Source organism: Cottoperca gobio, chromosome 22 (genome assembly GCF_900634415.1).
Source record: "Cottoperca gobio chromosome 22, fCotGob3.1, whole genome shotgun sequence".
NCBI lineage: Eukaryota > Metazoa > Chordata > Actinopteri > Perciformes > Bovichtidae > Cottoperca > Cottoperca gobio.
The window spans coordinates 5,788,651-5,810,941 of record NC_041376.1 but is presented as its reverse complement, the minus strand read 5'-3'; the positions used below and the strand labels follow the sequence as shown (position 1 = coordinate 5,810,941).

The window sequence follows — 22,291 nt, the reverse complement described above, 5'->3', positions numbered from 1 at the left end:
TTTGTAGCAACACTGCTGCACTTCCCACTCACTACTGAAGCTGTTGCACCGAAGGAAACGGGACAGCTGCCCTACATACACACCACATGTCTATATACTTACAATCAAACCTCTGTAACATTCAAATGCACCTACTATGATATGTACCGAGTGCACGCCCACACACACGCACATCAGCCTGCTTTAATTCAGATGGGAAAGATGCTGTGGGAAAAATAAAAAACACACTTTGGTTCAGATACTGTCCCAGTGGTGCCCATAAGCTGTCACTTCTGTTCTCCTGCTGCGATTAATTCTGTTACGGTGTGTGTGAGTAAGTGTAAGTGTGTGTGTGTCTCCATTGTCTTTCTCTAACAAAGGAAAGAGAAGGTCCCAGTTAAATTAGCAAGTTCCATTCCATCAATGTTCATCATTATTTCATGGACTACTAAATATTTTATATTGTGTGTGTCTCTTTCTGGCTTTGTGTATGGGTGTGCACATCTGTGTTTATGACTGTGCAAGTCTGCATACTGCTGCACTGTGCGCGTGTGTGCGGGACATTAAGTATTAACTAAGCTGGGGGGCTCGGAGATGAACGTCCGGGTCCTCTACTATCCCAGCATGCTCCGCTGCTCTCCTGTCTCGCCTTTCCAGGATAGGAGCCTGGGGAGCTGTCAAGATGTACTGCACTACTTACTGTGTGTGTGTGTGTGTGTGTGTGTGTGTGTGTGTGTGTGTGTGTGTCATCATCTGAGAATGGGAGGAGACTCATGCAAACCCCAGATGAGTTAATAATACTGTTTGAGAATCCCTCTTCAAAAACACACAGGTTCTCAGAAAGACAAGTGTGACGAACACACGAACACACACACACACACACACACACACCTCCCTGCATGACATGTTCTTGTCTGTCCCCTTATATTACCTCGTCCTTACGTTTCATGGGCGGCAGGGGAAAAAAAGGAACCAAGGAACACACAGAAGAAAATAAATATTGAAGAGACGAAGGCGAGAAAAGAATGTGTCTGTTTCAACGGAGCGCTGACACAAAGCAGGTGTCGCCAGTAAATATCTCGACTGCTTTCCCTCCTCATCCCCTTCTCTCAATCCCATTTTTACCTCTACGCCCCCTCTGTTCCTCCTCATTCGTTCTTTCTATCTGGGTCATACTTTCTTCTGTTACCCTACTGGTGTGCAGCAGGTACAGAACAAGGCGAGGAGAAAAAGAAAATATCAAGAAAGGAAAAGGGAAAGAAATTGCAGCTTCTGACAAAATATCCATGGAAGAGAGTCCAGCACCCCCCCCCCCCCCCCCCCCAAGTCTCTACGGCTCCCATCACCGACAGTTCTTTCACCAAGTCCACATGCCGAGACAATTATATATCTGTGTGTCTGTGTTCTGGTTGCCAGAGCAGCAGACTCTGGCTGACGTAGTGGTGATGGAAGCAAGATTGTTTTGGCTGCCGTTGTTTTGTTGGCCTTCTGGTTACTTTAAGAAAAAAAGGAGAAGAAAAAAAAAAAGGAGAAGACAAAAGAAGCGGACTCGCTGCTTTCATGTCGACATCAGTGGACTAAACAAGAACAATCCACTGAGGGGCCCGACACACCAGAGACCAGGAAGAGATTCACATAAGTGTGCCCACGCTGCATTCACACAGATGAATATACACACACACACTTAGATGTGCAGGAGGAAGCAAGGCGCTGGGCTGGAAACACAGATTTTCAACAGATTGTAAAACTGAAGACCACTCAGGAGAGAGAAGGGAGGGGGGGAGAAAGAAAGGGTGATGGGGAAAAAAAGAATTGGAGAAAACAGACGGGTGGGCGTTGGAACGCGGAAACACACCTTTCCTGACTACACCAGAGTGCACCACACACACACGGGTCCATACAGGTGCTGTTTCAGTGCTTGGCTCTGCTGCAAGGAAGAGATAAGAGACTGGAGCCAGAGGACGGCAGACAAAACAGAAGTAGGAGGGATGGAGAGAATGCTGAATGATTGGGAAATTAGAGAAGAGGTGCTTCAGAGGCAAACGAGATCACAAGAGACAAAAAACATCCTGCAGGTGATCTCACAAAAGAGACACACGCAGGGAAGACAGAATGTTCACTTCACTGACGTCCCAACAGGGGGATAACATACATATACACACACACACCCCCTCCCAAGCAAACACTGCAAAGGACAACAAACACAAAGACCTTCAGACCTTCAAAGTCAAGTTAACATTTAACTAGTTTAGTAAATCAACACACATGGAGATTATGTATGACCTGAGATTGTAAGTGCGCGTGAGACTAACACAATGTGTGTGTGAGTGCATGTGCGTGTGTGTGTGTGTGTGAAGCCACAAGGACAGTGCACATTGTTTGATTAACAAACCTGTGTGACACAACTTCGAGTCTTGTGACAACACAACTGATTTAGACAAACACGCAAAACAGATCATAAAAAAAATTTTTTTTTTAAATAAAAGTCTTACCTGTTGCACAAGAGACCAAGTTGAGGAGGATGATGGGACGGTCATGAAAAAGAGGAGGGGGGAAAAAAGAGAGTACAGGGTAAATAATGAGTCGCATTGGTATGGAGGCGGCACAGCGTGTCCTAACAACAGAGTGACACTGTGTAAACATTATACAACCACATAAAATCCCTAAGCAATCACACCGTCGGAGATCAATAGCTCAAAATGTCAGTCCTTGGCTCATTTAAGGGATCCAGAAGAATTAATTTGACAGACTGACAAGTGGGGAAAAATGAACAGCGAGACGGTCCGACTGGCACAGAGACAGGCAGGGAGACGGACTGGAAGGAGGGCCGGCCGGAAGGACAAATTGATAGGTGGATGACCTATTTATTTGACAAAAAGGAGTGAAAGGCGGGCTCGCAAACAGACAGGTAGACAGATTGGGAAAAGAGAGAGAATGAGATGGACAAGCAGACATAACAGACATGTTGGCAGAGACCGAGACAGCGTGTCAAAAGCAGGGAATTTGTGCAACCACGGGGACAGGAATGCCTGACACCTAATTATAAATGAATGAGAGATGTGTGCTCAAGGAGCCCGACGCTCACGGGAGAAATCCCCTCGTGGAGTAGGGCGGCCATTTGGACAGGTAGGGACGGAAGAAAGGGGCAAGTAGCAGAAGAGTGATTCCTAGTTTGCTTTTGTCTCGTCTTCCTCCGAAAACTTCCACACACAAAAAAAAAAGGCCAACCTTCAGAAACTAAATCCAAATTGGAGACACACACACACACACACACACACACACACACACACGTAGAGTATAGGGGCTGATTGTGATCTGTGACCGCATGTGGTTTGAGTGGTTCTTAACACACCAGCACATCAAGAACAAAGCAGTAATTCAAATCTGTTCCCACCTTCCACCGCCAAGATGCTGCATATCATTTTATAGGCACTGTGACACACACACACACACACTAAAGCAGGTACGTGCAGACAGAGTCAAACAGGAGGATGGAGACATTACAGGAGACTGACAAACAGAAAGTGCAAAAGAGAGAGTGAGTGTGCCAGTGCCTGAAATAAGCCTGATGGCAGTTGTCAGCTTGTATCTGATGGAAAGGAGAAGAAGAGCAGGAGAGAGAGAGATACAGAGCGGGACAGAGAGAGCACAGGTAAGAGTCGGCGAGACAGGGAAAGAGACGCAGAGAAACACAGAGGGAGGGACAGGGTGACATACAAGAGGCAGCCAAGAGCGCATCTCTTATTCCACAGGGATCACATCCCATTCTGGATATCCACTGCAGTCACTGTCAGCAACCCTGTGCAGAGATGTGTGTGTGCGTGTGTGTGAGCAGGCAATGGAGTCACATTACTCTACCTCAAAGTTAAATTAATCAAAAGAGAGAGGTGCCAGAGCTGACAGCTAACATGGGTATGGTCATACATATGTATTAACGCATTGAAATGCAACGTTACTACCAAGCTGACACACAGATCGGGGGATACAAGAGTGCGGAACGACCTCAAATCAGTGAGAAGATAGTGTAAGTAGAGCTGCAACGATTAGTCAAGTAGACAAAACTATTGCCAACTATTTCGACAGTCATTTGTTATTTTTTCACACAAATAAAAATGAGTATTCAGCCTCTAACAATATGGAGATTTCCTTTTTCTTTGTTTTATAGCATATTAAACTGAATATCTTTGACAGACAGAACGAGACATTTAAAAGAAATCACCCTGGGATGGACACGTTTCAAGATTTTTCAAGAATTTTATAGCCCAAACGATGAATTGAGAAATCTAGGAGGGAATAACAGTCAGATAAATCAAAAACGGAAACAATTGTTTGTTAGTTGCAGCCCAAAAGTGTAAGAAGAGTGTGAAAGCTGCTCGTTAAGCCTCTTCCCTCATTTATTCAAGGATAATTACGCTTTATTACAACTTAAGACTCATTTTGTCCCCGCGTCGGTTATGATTAAATTGTCCAACTGTGACGGCAAACGATCACGCCGGTTGTAACCAAGCCAACAGTTTAGCCAGATTCTCTAAAGAAAAACGCACTAAAAACTGAAAGTGAGCGCCACCTGAAATGTTTGCAATAATCCATCGTTGTAAACCAGAAGGTCGGCGTGAAACAGAAAAACAGAGCAGTGTCAGTCGGCTTAAATGTTGCACTGGTATTTTTTACCATGAAGTGGGTAAATGTAAACATAAGATAAGAAGTACAGAGTAATATATTCGTTTAAATAGGCTATTTCTGCTTTCATTTAAATTTCAAATGGATGAAGATCCTTCTAAAAGTCATAGATTTGATCCCTTTGATCCTCGTTTGTTAGTCAGATACGTGTAGCTGCAGAGGATTTCCTTAACAGCTAAACCAACATGAAGCATCAGCATCTGCTGCGGATGTGATAACCAAAGTCCCGTTGTGGTCCTAATGTTAAAGGGTTATCCTGCCATTTATGAAATGAGAGTCGGAATAATTAACATCCCTTCTTATTTAATTGTGCGGGTTTACAATGAGGTTAGCCTACTTGAAATGCTAATTGAACCATCACGGCTGTTTTCTTAAAGAGTTTCTGCTTCACCCACACCGATCAGTGTTTGTGTAGCCGAGATGGGGGGGGTCAGATCTCATCCTCACTGCAAATGATTCTTACTTCAGGAGGTGCAGTGAGACATACAGAGCCTGCCCCCTCAATAAAAGTCCTGGTCTGATTGTTTTAGTCCCAAGTGAAATTACACGGCCCAATTTCCTATACGGCTCAATAAACTGAAATAAGGGGAAAAACACTTCTAGTTTGAAAACGCTGCTTCAAGTGATTTAGCTGTAAAAATGACCTCAGCTAAGGAGACCGATACAAACTGGCAGTCTTCACATCAGACTAGTGACCCGAGAAATTTGGCAATCAGTGCGAAATGTGCAAAATAAGTTGGTGAGAGAAGACTGGCCAAGCAAATCCAGCCTCCCAAAAGAAAAAGCAGGAGAAAGCAGCTCTTTCTCATGTTTTCACTCTGCATCACCACGTGAACGGAAGAGAATGGACTTTGTGTATGTAAAGGGATTTCCAAGCACTAGAGCTGTAACTGACCTTCGATGCTTGAGGCGTCTGTAGCGTAGCTTCAGTAAAACTTGCATTTTTTTGGCCACATTAGGGTCAGGGTCAAACAAACTTCTTTAAACTTTTTCAGCAGCTTTAATGAGATTTGTCTTTAGCTCTTAACCACTGTGTTGAACACAGGACATGAAACCCTGACCTGAAACTTTGACTGGTGCAAACATCAAGTCTAAAACCTGCCTCTGTATCAGGACGTCACACCGAATCATACAAAGAATAAACTATTTAATACTAACTTCCAAATCTCATCGTTTCTTTTCTCCCCATTTAAAAAGCAAAAAGGTTCCGACAGCTTCCTACGCAACTTAATTTGGTGCTGTGAAGAATCTTCTGGCCAATAAACAAAGAGAAAAATCCATCTGTTAAATTTAAAACCAAGGAAATCCTAAATCATCGCGTTCCCAAGACCGTACATTCATTCATACATTGTGTGTTATCTTTAAGCAGTGAAATGATCATTTAAGTGTGGAAAAAGCCGTGTCAAAATGTGATGCAATTCATGCCAATGTGCACAATTCAGAAGAGAAGAAACTATGATGGTTTTGTCTATAGTGCGCAAGACTTTCATGCCCAGGCTATCAGTGTCCTGAAGTAACCTTACAGAACGCTTTATTACAAACATGAAATGTACAATACGTCTTAAATCCTTGCCATGAGTAACACCTTTTGATCCTTTTTATTTTATCTACAACCCACTGCGTATGCCTGCCAAAGTTAACCCCCTGGCAACATTGTTTGATTGTTTGTGTTGTGTAAATCCGTGCTTTTAAAAAGCTGACAGCTGCTCTCACCAAGAATTGACAGAAGGTGAGAAAAAGGAAGAGGACTTGTAAACAAACAACTGGATCTTATTAGTATTTCATAGGTGAAAAACATCAACAACGCATCATTTATTTTTAATCTCCAAAACTGGATATTGGATTTCTTTTTATTACAATTAAAAACAGTCACGCAGTTTTATTATCATGATAATGCTGTCAAAACTGATGAATCAGAGAACTGTTTACGGCTGTGTGTGTTGTAAAGAAAGTTGTAAAGGGCATTGTAATGGACCCTCTGTGCAGTTGTTCACTTGAAGGCTCCAAAAGGCCAGAACACCAGGTCTGACCTTTTCACACACACACACACACACACACGGGCTGACCTCTTTACGCTGATTAACATTCCATCGAGGGAGGGGGAGACGAAGAGATACTTTCCCTAACCTTCTTGCCCTCTTGTTTACCTCCCTTTTTCTTTTTACTACATCTCTGCTTTCTTTTTACCTCCAACTGTTCACTCCATCTCTCCCCAGCCTTTCTTTCCCCATTTGCCTACTTGAACGCAATTATCCCTCCCTTCCAGTTTACTTCTTCATGGCGTTTTTTCTTTCCTCCCGTCTTTCTACCTCCATCTCCATCTCCTTCCTGCGGTAAAGTTAATGTGCCTGCGTTTCTCTGTGCGTATGTGTTGCTGAGGCGTGTCGTGGCAGGCCCGTTACTCAGCTCGCAGGCTTACGAGAACTTTACTGACTCACCACATTGGATCGAGCGTGTAATTCACACACTGATTAATACTGATGAATCCTTGATGAAACTAATGTATTTCTATGGGTGTGCGGCTACTTGCACACCGACAAACAAACGCATGTTACACAATTTCTTGATCTGGCAATCAGAAAAACCTATTCCACACCTCTGCTTTATTAAGACCTGTGACTCATATACATCTCCACACCTGCTCCCTCAAAGCCTTTCTGTGGCCATTGGTGTGCACTGGCACATGGCAGCTTGTGTGCGTGTCCGTGATTGTGAAGCGTCGCCTAATAAAGATCATGCGTGTGGACAAACCAATTCTGAAGTGGCTGCCATTTCTCTTCTTTACTTGCATCTCAACACTTCCACTAAGTACAGCTCAGAATACCAGAGTGTAATTAACACGCGTCTGCCACAGTGTCAACACAAACTGAAAGTCAAGAGTTTAACAAAAAGGGGAGATTAGATCATGAACTGCTTTTGCATTGGATTGCATAACTTTGTATTTATTCTCTTGGCCATACAAAAGATAAATTCCATTCAAAACTGTTATAGCTGACCTACAAACATGTTGAGAGTAGATCTCAAACAATAAAGTGAATTAATCCAAACGAATTATGGTTTTGATTAGCAATTAAAAAGTTCCTTTTAAAGCAAAGATGACCTCGTTTCTCAGTTGTGAGGATGAGTTGCTTTTCTTTGTTGTACGTGTTGGTAAACTACATTTCTTTGGCTTGTGGATTAGTTTTGGTCTTCAAACTGCTAAGGAGTTTATGATGAGCATGTCACAATTCTTTTTAATGGTTAATAAAGAAAAGAACAGTAAAATAATCATCGTTTACAGGATGTTGAGGAAAAAAAAAAAAACCCTGCTTGGTTGCCGAAATGAAACCAACTGCCATGTGAGAAACTACTGAGGAACATGAATGATTTCATAAATCAAGCTTTAACCAGATATGCGTCACGATTTTGTTCTTACACGAAGCCAGATTGTTTTCTCGCAATAAACATCATAACCTGCTTGGTGAGCCGAAAAGCTTAACCTGGGTAAAAGATTTACATACTTACATGCCCACACACAAACAAGGTGAGTCATAAAAGAAATCTCCCTCACACAGAAAGTGAACAGCCACACAAACAGACTGAGGCGAGCGCCACACAGAGCGTGACAGACTTTCAGTTATGGCTTATTACTTGAGGGAGAAAAACAAATAAAACGGCGGAATAATGAAGAGACAAAAAGACGGATGAAAAGTCACCTGGCACACCTACAAGCAATGAGTCTTTACAAGTTAGGCGACCGCACAAACAGCTCGCACAAAGAGAGAGAACGATGAACAAAAAAACGAAAGGAAAACGTGTGCATATCGGTGTGTGTGTGTGTGTGTGTGTGTGTGTGTGTGTGTGTGTGTGCAGTAGAGTGTGATACAGACTCCAGCTGAGAGGGGAAGCAATAGCAATTCCCACTGACCTGAAAACTAGCTTGCCAGCCACCTCGAAATATAGGAACGGGGAAAAAGAGGGAGAATGTCAGTGAACACGAAGGTGATGAAAATACAGAGGACGAGATTTAGAAATACTAAAGGAATGGTCGCTGCGTAGAAAGGATTTAAAACACACACACACACACACACACCCAGGTGCAGTGAGGGATTAGGGGAAGGAACAGGCCTCCACTCCCCTTTGTACTGCCGGCTCCAGTGAAAAGAATGAAGGAAAGATAGAAAGAAGACGGATAGACAGAAAAAGGGATCATGTTTGCGGCATCTGCACACACCCAACAGGACAAAAAAACAAAAAAAAAGAGTGTGTGTGTGTAAGTGTTGGGAGTGACTCTGTATGGGTGTGTAGATGTGTGGGAGTGTGTCCCTTCTTTGCTTTTGTGACTCCTGAGGTTCCCTGGTGTCAAGAGCGGATCCTCTTTCTCTCTCGTGCCCTCTTTTCATACACTCGTTCACCCTCTTTTTTTTTTTTTTTTATACACTCACTCCTCGTCCCCTCCCTCTCTTTTAGCGCAGCTCTGAATGGCCTTCTCTCTCTGATGAGTGACTGATGAATGAAGTAGCTCTTTGAAGTCAAGAGTCACAGCAAGGCTGGTCAAGCGTGAAGAGATGCCGGACAAAAGACGGCGGCCGAGAGAGAGAGAGAGAGAGAGAGAGAGAGAGAAGGAAGGAAGGAAGGAAGGAAGGGAAGAAAAAACAAAAAAACAGGGCAGGACTGGGGGGTATATTCAACAAGGGAAAACGTCAAACAGTGAACATCCATAAAGTCAGTCGGGGACGGGGGCTGAATGTGTGTGGTAGAAAGAGGGAGTGTGACAGAGAGCGTGGTCTGCATTTTTGCATGAGTGCCTCTGAGTATTTGCATTGTTGCGCTCAACATGCAGAAGGCCAGCATCACACAAGTCATGATGAAGGGGCATCTTTCCAGAACTGGCCCCCTGGACTACAGGGACCGCCTGGAGGGCTTCGTGTTGTTGTTGTTGTTGTCTGCCTCTACTCTCCTTTTATTGCTATGGACACACATAAGCCAACAGATTGCTTACGGATAGACTTTTTGAAACATTTTTGAAACATTTTTGAAACATTGTTCTCACGGCGCCACCTCATTTAATTACTTTTGGTGTTTTTTTGTGGCATCACAGTCATCGTTTTGGTTTCCTGCTGCCATCTGCAGACGATTAGCCAGCTCCTTGTTATGACTGTGGTGTTTTTCATTGTTTATACGTTAACCATCCAATGTCAATAATTTTTTTGGTTCAATCCCAAGAAGTAGGGATTTTGCCTTTGGTAGGATGTCAGCGTACATGAGGATTTGTATTTAACTGACTTCCCTGGTTTAACTCAAGCTGAAAACTACAATTTAGTCAGGGAACATTGTCTGGGCACACCTTGCATCACAATGACACATTCACCTCTGTAAGCTCATCAGTGCTTAAACAGGCTCTTTGGTGCTGGGGTAACAGTTGTTGGAAACTTTTGAGCTACTACCAAGAATTTCTTGGCTATCTGGGAATGATATCAGCTCTTGTGCGTGTTTGCTGCAGAGAATATGAAATTTAGATGGCAGCAGTTTGACAGGCAGCCACACAGAAGGCTGTTTGATAGTCATTGTTTTGGTTCGATTCGTCCAGTAATAATATTTTTTTTAAAAAGGAGATAGTAAGCCAAGTCGAATTATGACAACAAACAAAACCCAAAGACTAAATGATTCAAATATCTCAGCTTTGGGAGGTGGGAATTATGAAACCGGCCTGCCTTCCATCACACGGAAAAGACATCACAGGCTGAATTCAGCGCAGAGTAAAGAAAACGTAGCAACCAAGGTCAACTTTTGCTGGACCACAATGCAACGTCATCCAGCAAGATGCCGCGGTTGCTAATCAAATACACGAAGGGGCGCATTCCTGGACAATTTTTTTGTACTATAAATGTCAAATTGCTACTTTTTACGTCGCAATCATGCACTAAAGTTAAAATGTTTCCTGTCTTGAGTTATAAAATGCTGTCTCTGGGTACTATAAACTGCAGAGCATTGCCCTTCAACCTCCTGGATCTATTACTCAAGTTGGATCACATTTCATATCTCACTGGTACTTAAAACGACACCCATCCACCAACGCAGGGCTGTTTTCAGACTGAATGCCCGCTTCCCCCCCCCCCCTAGTTCAGACATACGGACTGAAAGAGCCAGCGTCTCTCTTGCCTCTCGTGAGCCTGAAGTTAATGGGTGTATTCAGCGTTGAGCACAAACTTTGCATAAATCAGACGGGCCACTTTCTTACATTGCAACAATACTGGCGAATGGGAAAAAATAGTCAATTTCCCAAGTGGATGTGTTCTACACATAATTGTGTTTATTCAAGTCCCATTAGCTTTAGTTTAAATCATATGGAATTGGGAAACCTCAATAATCATGTTGTAAATGTATGCAGATGAGTAAGGGAGGAAAGAAGTGCTCTTTAATTTCCCGAGGGAAAGTCTGGTAGAGATGGCTCAAGAGCACTTCACCTATGATGAAGAAAGTGCATGCATTAAGTTGAAGGACAGCAAGCCTCCTCCCCAATTAGGAAACTGGAAAAATAAACCAGAAAACAAGATGTTCAGATAAAATTGACGGATTATCTAAAAATATCTGCCTTGTTTTGACCTTCAGAGTGGTTGATGAATGTGTTGCCTTGTTATCTACTATAAACACTGGACTAGACTCAGTGGGATTAGGTTTTCCCTTCCTATTAAACTCTAAACAGCCAATCTGTGTGCTTGTTAGGACAACCCCAAGGCGAAATCTGAAATATTGATACATTTTGTTTTTCATGTACGAGTCTTCTGAATGTCACGACGGTGTACGCTGCACGCGTACGAGCTCCTGAAAGTGATCTAATAGATTTCAGATGCAGTCTAACGTCAAGTATAAAAAGAAATAGGAGCAGGTGGAGGTTTAGTTTCCTCAAAGACACTGACAGACAACAAAAGACTGTCTGCAGACATATTACATAATGCGAGGGATCAATCTGGTGATTTAACCGTTACAAGACTTCTTCCTATACTTCTCTTATCAGTATTCCCTTTGTAATTTGGCAATCACCTCAAGATCACCAGATTTGTCTGTGCACACAAAGAATAAGCAGTCGTAGAAAAAAGAAAATGAGGGCTTCTCCATCGTACACTTCTCTAGGGTGAAAGAGAGAACACTACACTCATCCTGTGTTTATCTCAATCTCACATCAGATCAGATCACTGGCAGATAAAAGCACTTCCTGACACATCACTTCCTCTCTCTTGAGGAAGCTGACACGCACTTGGAACCAAAAAAAAAAAAAAGAGAAGCCGACAGGGTGGTGGCGGGGGGGATGAAGATGGGAACATTTTTTGACAGAGCGAAAGAGAGAAACTGAGGGAGAGGGGAACGAAGAGAAATGAAGGGGAAAGCAGAGGTGGAGTATAACAAAATGAAATCATAGAGGAAAAAAGGTGAAAACGACATACTCTTGGCCCAGATCCACAGTGCCGTGTGGGGTGAAGAGGAGGAGGAGTACAGAGACAAATAGATGAAGAGACACTAAGAATAGTATAACTGGATTAGCTTTAACACTGACCTTTATTCAGCAGGGTGGCACTCCCTCGCTCTCTCAATTGCTCTTTAATGCCGTTACAAGAGAAGCCTGTCCTACTTTTTTTTTACTGGTAAGTTTGACTCAACAATGGACCGTGTCAAGATTTTCCAGATGAGGTGACCCATTTATTGAACCCTTATTTGACCACATCTGCCGCTTACACAAGAGATTGTGCGTGTATATGCCGGGGGGGGGGGGGTGATGTGCGCAACACAATAAATAGTTTTCATATCAAATACCCGACTTGAAATCACAAAAACAGGCATTCCAATTAGATTAATAACAATGCCTTAACGAGATGTAATAAAAGTTAGGTTAAAGTACAGTTGGTAACAATTTTGCAGGCTATAAAAGACAACTGTCCGCAGCAAATTTGGCCAGCTGAAGTTAATCACCATTAATTCCATGAATTGGCAAAACTACAAAATGAAAATGCGTGGCAGCTGTCTGGTTAATGTGTTCACTGCACGCTCAAGTCGGTACTATTTATGCTCAGCTAAAGAGGGATCTCTCCAAGAAGGACGAACCACTGAGCATCACAGAGTCAAAGTAAAACTGGAACAAAAAAATAATAATTCAGGCTAAAAACTAAACATCCAGCCTTTCTCAACAGTATGTCATATTATGTACATCCATAAATTCAGATAAATATGCTGCGCTGGTTCATTTTCAAGGGAGCTGTAGTTTTTAAGTAATAACGTATCGTATTAGACAGTGTCTTTTTGATGTTTAATTTGTCATTAAAATGACTTCTTTGTAGCTTTTATCAATAAATATTAAGTAATCAGTATTTTTAATGAAACATCTTACCAAGTGTGGATTTAACAGGCTAATATTTGTATAAAAAGAAACCTTGGGAGTACCTCAAAAACAAGACACTGTATTTAACCAGAAATAATTAACTCATGGTCCACGACATAAGTGAGAGTGAGACGTATCTGAATCCTCCAGAGAACGAACCAGTGGAAAATTAACTTCAACTCGATTTTACCAAATGTTTTGTGCGTTTGATTATGCTTGGTACAAACTTATCTTGTTTCATACCATGAAGATCACCTATAACAAAAGGCCTAGAAGCCTATGATAGAAATCATTTAAATCCCAATGGCAATATTGGTCAGAAGTTTGTAATTACATATTTTTCTCATATCATTCAGTCCATGAAGTATGAAAAGAGACAGAACAGCAAGGTAAGCAACAGTGACAAATGTCATCTGCAAAAACACACACACACATCAAATCACCATACGGACTTGCGAACACAGATCACACGGCAAACACCCGGACACATGCAACCCCTGCTTGAATGCACAAATGAAGGCAGAGGACATTCTCACACACACACACACACACACACACACACACACTCTGTTGATCTACAGCTCTGCCCCGGAGCAAAGCAGACAAACCAAGTGTAGCAGAACGAAGAATCCCTTTTTTCCCCTCCCTTCTTCGCTCTGTCTTTCCATGAATGGCATCAGCACGTTATCTCTTCTGGTGGGACGCTCGCATGCACAGACGGACACGCATGCACACAGACAAAAGACACTGAAAAACTGGGATGGCATGATGGGCAGAAAAATGGAGAGGAGTGATGGGAAAGGGTGATGCGTGGAAGGATGCAGACAACACCATCATTCATTCTCTTTTTTTGGATTTGGTAAAAGTTAGCCTACTGCTTGTGTGTGTTCCCAAAGAGACAGTCCCAATCAGTTGAAACTCCTCCCCCCAATTCAAAGAGGCAGTACGGGATTTGCATTTTTCCCACAATTCAATTAACACGCCTGTCAGCCTTCTCCTCTGCGTTCACATGCCTCCTCCGTTGGCTATCTCCCGCTCACACACACAGACAAACATGCTCCCACAGACACACATAAGCTTCATGAACAGATACATTTATTCATAAACACACGCATGCAGAACATTTATGCATTTATTTGTTTGTTTACAAATAAATTAGAAGCGCTCAGACTGAGAGACGCAGAGAAGCTCGCGGGTCACATCCTGTCTGGACTTGTCATATTCATGGACATGAAAAAGACAGTTCTGTTAATAGATGCAGAGAGCAGTCCCTGGAGACGTCTTTCTCCTTCTTTCTCACTGTCCTTCTCCATCTCAGAAGAAGGGAAGCAGGAACAAGACAGGAAGTGCCATCAAAGAATAGGGCACCATGGGATGGGGGGGCGTTAAAGTTAAAAGACAGACTCTCGGGGTCAAAATGTAGCAAGAGACCACATGACACAGACAAGGCCAAACTGGATTTAGAGACCAGGAACTAGGATCAGCCGCAGACGCAACGACTTCGCCGCGGGACCGACTAATGACTTCTTCTAGCCTCTTGTCTGATTAATAGCCTGTAATCCCATTCTCATGGAGAGCATACCATAGCATTCCTCTGCACCACTCATTAACCACTATAGAAATGCCCACTAATCACTCAGTCGCTTTTAGCTAGCAGGGCTAATGCTAGGCTAGGCTAATCAATAGGGAGTAATCCTGTTGGCGGAGCTGCTGTAGCGTAGCGCCCCTCATTACGAGCCATAGAAATGTCTGCTAATCATTTGCCGCACGGTTATTTGTCTAAAGGGCCGCAGAATCACTTTGGTGGTGGGGGGAGGGGGGGGACATTTGACAGTCGGCAGCAGAGGGTGGAAGCGACAGAGTGACACACAGAGTCACAGAGGCTGTGTGATGATTAAGAAACACATCACTCTTGCTTTTATTCCCCCCCCCCCCCCTCTCCATCTGTCCTCTGTTTTGAGCGAACAGCCAGATCAGATCGGGTAAGGCTCTGCTCAATGTCGGCGTCATTCAAGTTTTATCAAATCAATGGAAAAACCCGCTGCAATCCATAATGGCTCATCAATAATGAAGGCTAGCAAGCAGAGCGAAGATAGCTCGTCCCGGACCACCAATAGAGACAGTCGTCAGCGATCAAGCGGATCTCCTTGTTCCGTCTTCAGTATGCACTGAGGTGAAGCAGCTGGAGCAAATCAAGGTGGCAGCAGCCTTAACTCAACTTGAACGTACGGGTTTGACAATTTAATGCAGATTCTATCATCCTCCTAAAAAACTATACAAAAGTCCATACTGTACTCAGATAATCAGCATTTTTCACTAACATTTTGGCCTTAATCAGGCCATTTTGCATCGCTGATCAACTACAGCCAAACAGTTGTCCGCTGCAAATGGCTGCAGAAGGTCGGTATGGCAAAGAGTCAAACTAAAAGCCCTGTGTGTGTGTGTGTGTGTGTGTGTGTGTGTGTGGCCACGGGGCAAACAGAGGTATCCACATATCCTCTCGAGCTAGAGTCTCTAAACTCTAAATTGTGATTCTGGGTTCTACGTTACGGCGACCTGAGGCTGAACCCGAGTTGAACTCTTGCGTTTGAGAGAAAGCAGCGGTGTAGCCGAGAGAGGCCTGTCAACACTCGCCTCAAGCTACTAGAGAAGAAAACACATAGGGGCCATATCTCACGTCTTTTATGTGCGAGATAGCGTGTGAGTCGACCATCCTTTCATTATATTGTGAAGGGCAAAGCACAAAACTTGAGGAGCCACTTGCTTGACTGCATTATCTGCTGTTGGTGGGCTGATGTAGTGTTGAATTTAAGGCCGGCATTTCATTTAGAATGTCGTTTGAGAGAGTAACTTTAAAGAGATGCTAGATGCGGATTTAAAAGATTGGAAAGAAGAATGTTTTTTAGACTTTCAAGTATTTGCTTTTTTTCTGAACCACTTATGGCCTCAAAAAAGTATTAAAATAAAACGGCATATAATTCCATTTTTTAAAAACATATAATTATAGTATAATTGAAATGTGTTTAAAGTTTGTGAACGTATCCATACAAAATGTTCTTCAGTGCCTTTGTCTGTATGCTCATTCCTCACACTCACACTTTAAATTAAGTAACAGTAAGGTATTAGGTCACCACCCATTAGATCCTGGTTTCCACCAACACAAGCAGGCGTGTTTTATGAGTGAAGGCGATTTGAGCCGAGTAAACGGGCAGGGAATAACTGGCTGGAGGGATGTGGGAATGTTTGTTGGGAATGCTGGAACGTGGTGCAGTCGCAGGATGAGCGGACGTAACCGGCTTTGGAGTGCCTGGCCAGCAGCGCTTAAACCCGGCTAATCTGATTGGATTAACACCAACCTGCCTGGCTTCACATGAGCACGCGCAAACAAACACACACACACACATATTTGTACTATATGCCAATCAGCCAGGGCTGCCTCTGCAGCTTCCTGAAGTTCATCTGGATTCTGGGTTGTGCTGGCTGATGGCACCATGCTGAGCTACCACATGCACACGCATCCGCTCTCACGCCACGCACACACACACACACACACACACACACACACACATTTTAGAGTGCAGTGATTTGTGCTGTGAATCTGAAACAGACCTATTGAAAGAAGAGTAATGCCCAGTGCTTGACAACCGTGCTAATTGACTAGCCCCCTCCCCAGCAATGAAACTAAACGCTTTCCCCCCGCCATCTTTTATCTTTTCAATCATTCCCTGACAGCTCCCCTCTTGTCCCACACTCATCCAATCCTCTTCCTCACATCACTCCTCAATCTCCTTCTCTCTCCCTCTCCTTCTCCTCTCTCCCCCTCCCTCCTTGCCCCCGCTGTCCTTCCCCCTCCCCATTCCCTCATACCCATACATGTAATCATTCATTAGAACCAAGGCAGTTGTCCATTAGGCAAAGCAGCCATTTTGGAAATTGCAGCAAATCTTCCATGAAAAGACATTTCCTCTAATGCGGTAGTCACGCTCGGAGGGAGAGGGAGAGGAAGATGGCAAAAGAGAGAAAGAAAGACGAGTGGGCAGAGATGGAGAGAGGAGAAAAGAGGAGCGAGAGAGGGAGAGAGATAGAAAGTGAGCCCCCCGGCCATAAAGCCACCAAGCGGAAAGCAAGCCTGCTGTTTGATTAGAGAGTGACACCATCATGGAGGAAAGGACGGGAGGGAAAATGTTTTTTTTTTTTTTTTTAAAGACAGGCAGAGGGGATGAAGAAGAGGCGGGAAAGAGAGATGGAGAGAAAAAACAGGGAGTGATTTAAGAGAGCTGAGATAGAGGCAGTAAAATTAGCCCCATCACTTCGCTTACTAAGACGCTCTATGACACTAGAAAAAAGAAAAAAAACAAGGCACACACACAGTCCTGATGAGATGTGTGCACAAACACACATGCAAGGACAGATGGTATCCCCCCCATCTGAAAGTGTGGCTCTAATTTGAGTAAAGTGGTAGATACCTCCTTAACCAATTAGAAGCCCCATATCTAAGGCCTTGCATTAGGGGCTGTGTCTGCCTGTCACACACACACACACACACACAGTTTGTGTACTACTATGCGTGTGTGTATATTAGTGTGTCCCATGGGGATCACTGAAGTACACTAAAACTGAAACAAGAGGTGGGGAATGACAAATCTACTCTGAGTGGGGCTCTGCAGAGTTACGCAAGTTCTTTTCTCCCACAATGCCACTGTTCATCTCAATCTCATCACCGATCAAAGACAGACCTGTCTTTCCTATTACGCACCATTCATCTCGCTGCTGCCTAATGCGCCTCCTTCTAAAGCCGACACATTTGTCACCAGACCTAAACTCAGCCTAATCCATCGTAGCATTCCCCCCTCCTACAATTTATGATATTCTGAATTTGAAAAACCACCACATTCAATCCAATTTCCCCCGTCTTGAAAACGTTTTATGCTCTCTTAAAAAACATTTTGAAGAAACTGTGCAATACACAGTGATACAGACCCATCTGTAGAATCAATAAATAATACAACCATGACAACAACAGGGCCTGGAAAATGTTGCACTATCAATACAAAGCAGTTGAACAGTGACTCCGATGTTATTTAGAGAAAATCACTGGATGGATCGTTTGAAAAGCAACTGGTGAGCGTACAGTCTTTTTAATCTGCGTAACAATAAATAAATAAAAAACGATCAATATCAATCTTCAGATTTTTTTTATAAAATCGGTTAAAGTCATTTGTTTTGGCTTTTTTTAGCGTTCCAGGTTCTCAAATGTGAATTTATTGGTGTTCTATGATAGTAAACTGAATTGTTGAGTGTTAGTCAGATGAAACAAGACATTTAAATAAGTCAACACAGGCTTGCAAACTTGCGATGTGCACTTTCACTCTTTACCATTTCCTGCCTTTCTTCTCGCACAGTTAACCAAAAAATGAAAAATAAGTGTTTTTTGCAGGCCTAAACATTAGCACATACATTTGTTTTTATCATCAAATGAAAGCATAAACCCGATATGACAGTAAATGTAAATTACAACTCGCCTAATACCTTTCAACTATTCAATGCAGTCGTCTGTTCTTGACTTTATTCGATTTCTTTTCTTGTGGATGCGTTTTCTGACAGACAGGTGTATTTATGTGCTTGAATCCAGCTGATGGAAATGGTCCCAATTCACATTTTATTTTTGCAGCATTTATAAAAGGTATGTGTAAAATTCACTTGACAGCTGGATGAGAACACAGCTGCAGAGAGATGCTGGATCTCTCAACACTCGCTGCGGCTGTGTGGTCAAAGATTTCTAGTTTTTTTTTTCCCTTTGCTGTGTCTCACAGTTAACAACACAACTAGAAACCATTTCCTCCACAAAAGTGTGCAGAGTCAGACACATCAAACCACTGGCTGGTGCTCCAGACTGTTTATCTCCACCACACTGACAATACGCACAGCTGATTTTAAAGCTTTGTGTACGACACTGCGCCAAGAAATCCCTCACCACCGCTCTGTAAACACAGATGATCTTTTTCACACTTTCCCTGGTCTCCTCACCACAGTGATACTGGCCTCAAGACAAATGTCCCCTAAACAAGCATTACTACAGTGACACAAGAGAGCCAGCCAATGAGGGACACAATGAGTTAAACATACACAGACAGAAGCACATACACAGAAAAGCAGGCAATGAGACAGAAGAAAAAAAAAGCTGCTCATTTCAGCGATTCACTTCTTCTTCTTGTTCTTGCAGAAGTGAAGCTGCGTGTAATATGGAGAAGCATTGTTTTCCCTTCAGGCTGCTATTAAGCATGTAGTCCCTTGTTTCTCCTGTCAGGAGTGATAGGGATAGTCGATTACACCAGAGGCAAAAGATCCTCTCCCATGCATGCATACCTAGACCGCTCTCATACATGCTGCCTTGCTGTCTCTTTCTGTTCCCGTGGCCTCTTCAGGTGCACACAAACACAGACGCACGCATAAATACATACACACGTTCAGGCTTTGAAACCGTGCTCACAAAGTGATGAAAGGCCGTTTATCTTTCTTCCACTGTGATATCTCAGCTCGCCATGCAGAATGGCCGGACACGTTATCACCTCTGACCAGGGGAAACCACGGGAATCAGGACTGACGCCAGCAGCAAATACCAGCGCTAGTGTGTATGTGTGTGTGTGTGTATCCCAGCAGTAATAATCACCCGGATTAGTGCGGAGCCAAACCCCCGCAGGGTCCCCCTCTCTCAACCCCCCCCCCCTACCAACCCAGCCCAGCCCTGTCCAGCCTGCAGCTCTGATCCCCAGTTTGAGCAGCCATGGGAAGCAGAGCAGCCGGCCTGACATCTCCATGCGCCTGGCTGCCAGACAGATAGGCAGAGGAAGCGGAAAAAGCTTCTCTCTCTCTCTCTCTCTCCCTTTCTCTCTCTCTCTTTAAATTCCCACGTATTTCTAACCCCCTTTGTCCTATTGATCACCCAAAGCCAAAATAAAATATTGAACAAGCTCAGGCAATACAAAGACACGTAACCCATTCAACAAGCATACCCTTTAACCACAAGGGTGCAGTGAAATGGAAGTTGATACAGCCGTCAATATGTCTGGGTGAGGGATGCAATATGTTGCAAACAACAATAGGGAGGCACGGAGAAGAAATGAGTTATAACTTAATAAGAATGCGTGTTGTGTCAGGATACACGCAGTCAATGCAAGAGAGTATTACGGAGTGGAAATGTTGCCTTGATATATTACACCCCCCATGCCTGAAATACATTCAGCCGAATCTCAGTATGTGATTCAGTGGGAGGGCACCCTGATATTGGCACTTTTCAACAATTGTCAGAGACACTGTTGAGCTACTGTGGCATTTATGACAGCACAATGTTGAAATGTTGATCTACATTTGTCTCTCAAGCATCTATTATCAACCCTCCATGCATCTTCTTTATTTTTAAACCATTTCTGTCCCACACAGGGGAGGAGAAAGACCTATGATTTAATATAACATCGCAAACCATTACATCTATTACCATCCTGTGGGAACTTAAATGCGTTTGCGGAGTTCAGTTATGGGGTTTTAACAACATTACCATCCGTTTTTACTTTATTTTATCATTTTTATCTTGCCTGGTATCACTACTACATTTTTGTGGTATGAATATGACCAAACATAGCTGCGTACTCATAAAGTTGTGATGTGTTGCGAGAAGAAATGCTTTAAAATGTAACATTAGATTAGGCCAATTATAATAATCTCTCCAGAAGAATAAACCTGCAATGCTTTGTAAACCAGACAGAGATGTAGAAGAAGCAGAACTCTCAAGAGTTGATTTTAAAAAAGTTAATAATGAATCATTTTATATTATTTTGATTTAAATTTCAGTTAAATGTGCTTGGATTATTTTAATCAAATCCTACAGAAACGAGATTTACAGTTTACAGTGACTTTATTGTACCTTCAGGAAAAGAAAAAAATTCTACTGAGCAATCTGCAGTGCTCTTCTAAAATGCCACATAAAAAAGTTTCAGTGATATAAATCTAAAAAGAATATGTCAAAGAGTTACTATACATTCCCACATTTTGACTACATGTGATCTCCTAAACCCCACACTTCTAAATGATTCCTAATACAGTCAAGAAACCAATCATGTCACAGTTTTACCTTTGATTTTTCTGTTTGTTCTCCTTCTTGTTGAGGACCCCCGGCACACAGTTGGTGAGCTCGGTCCAGTCGGCGTGCAAGCCGCAGCTCCAGCCAGTGGAGAACCGGGAGAAGAGCCAGGTCTCCTTGCGGTTCGGCCGGTAGCAGGTACACTTCTTCTGGCCCGGTCTGCAGTCGCAGGGGACCTCCAGACGGACATTCTGGACCAGGTGCCTGCCGAAGGTAGTCCCCCCGGTCTTCTGGATGTGCAAAAACACGATCACGTCCTCTCCTTTGATTTGGAAATCGATCGTCCTCTCCAGGTCCCTTACGGGGAAGTAGTATTTCTTAATGTAGTGGGGGTCCGGAGTGGGGAAGATGTCCCCCTCGTCTTCCTCCGTGAAATAACCGTGCGGGGAGCCGAAATTGATCACCCCGGGAGCCACGTACTGATAGAGAATCAGCATAAAACACACGGATCCGACGACGATCAACAAGAATTTGCTGCTCCTCTCGACCATGTTCCTTCCAAGTGCGGTTCCTACAGTACGCTACCATTTCCCAGTCAAGCCGACAACAGGGAGCGGGGCGCTCGGCTTCTGCATTCTCGCTCTCCCCCGCCAAGAAGGACTCGTTTTCGGGGCTCAAGAGTGGCTCATTCCGCTTCGAGACGCCCGGCGAAGTTGGCTCATCGTTCACCGAGACCGTTCAACACCGTGAAAGACGCATTGTAACTCGCTGAAAGCCCCCCCGTAGACAACCCTCCCCCGTTTACTTTACTTTGGTTTCCAGTCTACACAACAGGCTCACTGCATCACCATGGAGTTATGTACCCAGGATGCAGCGCGAGTCCTACCTTTTCAACGTCTCTCGCTCGCTCTCTCTCACTGAAAACAGAGAGAAAAGGAGAGTCGCTTTAATTTATTGTTTGTCACGTAACGACCGCGTCATCCACTGGTAGCCAATGGCTCGTGGCCCTACGTTGATAGATAAATAGATTGACAGACAGATAGACAGATAGATACAGACAGACAGACAGACAGACAGACAGATAGATACAGACAGACAGATATATACAGACAACAGACAGACATATAGACAGATAGACAGATAGACAGATACAGACAGACAGACAGACAGATAGATACAGACAGACAGACAGACAGGCAGAC

General features: G+C 43.5%; 1 protein-coding gene across 1 annotated transcript in view; it reads right to left on the bottom strand.

Annotated features, from left to right (window-relative positions):
• hs6st1a (heparan sulfate 6-O-sulfotransferase 1a) overlaps positions 1 to 21,933 on the bottom strand; it is a 51,747-nt gene extending 29,814 nt beyond the window's left edge. The window contains exon 1 of the mRNA XM_029460516.1: positions 21,141 to 21,933. Within this exon, the coding sequence (XP_029316376.1) occupies positions 21,141 to 21,640 (500 nt within the window). The 5' untranslated portion in view covers positions 21,641 to 21,933. The remainder of the gene's footprint in view (positions 1 to 21,140) is intronic.
• Positions 21,934 to 22,291: the final 358 nt, after the last annotated feature.